The sequence below is a fragment of the Urtica dioica genome, chromosome 3, assembly GCF_054948205.1.
Source record: "Urtica dioica subsp. dioica isolate 48M chromosome 3, U.dioica_male_clone48M_v1_H2, whole genome shotgun sequence".
Taxonomy (NCBI): domain Eukaryota; kingdom Viridiplantae; phylum Streptophyta; class Magnoliopsida; order Rosales; family Urticaceae; genus Urtica; species Urtica dioica.
Genome location: NC_142758.1, coordinates 9621186 through 9623794, shown reverse-complemented (window position 1 = coordinate 9623794; position 2609 = coordinate 9621186). Strand labels below are relative to the sequence as shown.

The following is a 2609-nucleotide window of genomic DNA, read 5'->3' as shown; positions in this document are numbered from 1 at the left end:
CACGCAACTCATGGAGGATGATGAAACGTCCTTCACACGCAGAGAAAAAAGCGAGGGGAGAGAGAGAGAGAGAGAGAGAGAGAGAGAGAGAGAGAGAGAGCTGTGCATGGCACAATAAACAAGACCGTATGAGAAGTCTTATTGAGCAAGTTTTGGTTTGAGGCTTGAATGAACAAAATTACAAATTAAAAGGAAAACCGGATATCAAACTATTATCTTTCTTCAAAACACTACTAAAAGTGTTCAAAAACAAGCTACCCTATATTTTGGTCCAAAACAATAAAATCACTACTATATCCGGCCATTTCTCTAATATCAATATGTTCACAATAAAATAGCATTTGATAAACATATGTGTTTTTTTTTTTTTTTTTTTTTTTTTATTGATTTGATTAAATAATCGATTTAAAGTTAAAGAGTTGTAAAATAGCAAATACGTATCTAAAATTAAAAAAATAGTCAAAATGTGAAGTAATCAAGTTTCAAAAACAAAATTAATATCAATATTAAAAGACGTATTTTATCCCAACAAAATTTGTCTTTGTACATAAATTGGACCAATTATAAATTAAGCCCAAAACAGTGTGAACTGGCCCAACTGATTTGGCAAATCTGCATTTTATAAATATAAAAAAACCGAAACCCTAAACACGTCTACGCCTATACTCGCTTCTTCTTCTCCGGCGATCTCTGAGTTCGTCTGTAAGCTCTTCTCCTTGTAATCAATGCGGCTCCGAAATTTTATCTGGATGTATTGTTTATTTCTGTTATATTTTTATGTTCGCAGATATTATAGAAAAAAAGAAACGTGATTGCATTGTTAATCTGTGAATTTTGAAGCACTGATTATGTATGTCAAATTTGATGTTGTTGGTTTATGTATTTAGTATGATAGATTGTTGTACATTATTTATCTAGAAAATTGTATCGCGTTTTGTAATTTTACTCTCTCAAAATCTTTGTTTTACTGAAGTAATTTTATTCGTACTGAATGATTTTGTTGTACTACTTTAACTATTTAGGGGAAGTTTAGCTAAACGCCTATCCTCGTGTTAGCTACTGAGGTTTTAATAAAAAAAAAGTTAAAACTTGTAAAGGCATACAAGATATTCGACCAAATCTCTCCATTTTTAAAGTTCATAAGCTAAATTGCACAATCATAAGTATACAAACCATTAAGTCATTAATTTGGTTAGTATATTCATTACCATCTCTTGTATATGTGTTAACAAGTAAATTGCTAGCTAGTTCAACTCTCAATCGTTCATCTATGTGGTGATCGGTTGTTGTATATTATTCAGTAAGAAAATTGTCAGTTTTTATTTTTTTTATTTTTTTATTTTTATTATTTGTTATTCAAATCTCTGAAGACTTTATATTTTATTTTATTCTTAACTGAAGAAATGTTCCTCATCTGACTGAATTATTTTTAGCACTCTAGAGTTATGCTTAGTTATGTCACAATCACAATTTGATTTGGAATTATTATCTCGTGTGCTATTCCACAAGAAAAAATTATTTGAAGAATCAATTGTTCATATTGTAGTGTGCTCGTATGTTTCGCGGGTCAGGTTGAATAGCGGAAGATGGGTCGCGTGCGAACAAAGACGGTGAAGAAGTCTTCACGGCACGTGATAGAGAAGTACTACTCTCGGATGACGTTGGACTTCCACACGAACAAGAAGATCTTGGATGACGTGACGATCATCCCGACGAAGAGGCTGAGGAACAAGATCGCGGGGTTCTCGACCCACCTGATGAAGCGGATCCAGAAGGGCCCGGTGAGAGGCATCTCGCTGAAGCTCCAAGAGGAGGAGCGGGAGCGCCGAATGGACTTTGTCCCCGACGAGTCGGCCATCCGGACCGACGAGATCAAGGTCGACAAGGAGACCCTCGACATGCTCTCGGCTCTGGGCATGTCCGACATTCCCGGCCTCACCGAGGTCGAGCCACAGGCTGTCATTCCCACCCAGGGTTTTGGCCGCGGTGCTCCCACCGGCGGAAAGAGGTACTAGCTTATATCCTGAGGATGAGGTTAGTCGCTCCATTGGGAAGGACGTGCTTTGTAATCAATTTTGGACACAAGGAAATGTGGAATTTCTATTTGAACTTCTGATGACATTTTTTTAGGCAAATTTCACCTAATGAGGTTACTATTTTCTATTTTTTTTTCAAATATACTTTAGATTTTTATGTTTAATGTCTTATATATAAATATCTTGTGGATGTTTTGTTCTGCTTCTCCACTATTTTACTAAATCCTATATACATTCGAACCTAGAAAAAAGTCTAAGCAGCCAGAAGATCCGGCACAAGGGGTGGGTGGAATATTACCAGGCTTACAAAAATCTGACCACCCATAACCCATTAATAGCCTGAGGTACCCAAACCAAAGAAACTATATCTAAATAATTTGAAGTTGGTTAAATCCGATCATAGAGAGGTCAGAGTTTTGGAACTTAAACTATCCATAAAAAACATAGCAGCGAAGGGCTGCACATTACGTAATTCGCCCAACAGAAGATCATCTCTGATCTGTTCCAAAGGTCAGCTCGCCAATTCTTGAGTTGATTCTGAGCAGAAACTCGTCGTCTACACCTCCCTAACTC

At 36.5% G+C, this 2609-nt stretch overlaps 1 protein-coding gene across 2 annotated transcripts; it reads left to right on the top strand.

Moving 5' to 3' along the window:
• Positions 1 to 606: 606 nt before the first annotated feature.
• Positions 607 to 2176, top strand: LOC149402360 (small ribosomal subunit protein eS17y-like). 2 transcript variants are annotated; one of them, XM_089609967.1, is made up of 2 exons: positions 607 to 702; positions 1572 to 2176. In XM_089609967.1, the coding sequence occupies exon 2, from the start codon at positions 1587 to 1589 to the stop codon at positions 2013 to 2015; it is 429 nt and encodes a 142-aa protein (XP_089466093.1). In that variant the 5' UTR covers positions 607 to 702; positions 1572 to 1586; the 3' UTR covers positions 2016 to 2176. The 2 variants fall into 2 exon arrangements, with proteins under 2 accessions (XP_089466093.1, XP_089466094.1); XM_089609968.1 differs by having other exon boundaries at positions 643 to 702; positions 1547 to 2176.
• The last annotated feature ends 433 nt before the right edge of the window (positions 2177 to 2609 follow it).

Bases quoted from the DNA above. Each gene is read 5' to 3' on its own strand.
- LOC149402360 (XM_089609967.1), top strand. From the start codon at position 1,587: ATGGGTCGCGTGCGAACAAAGACGGTGAAGAAGTCTTCACGGCACGTG.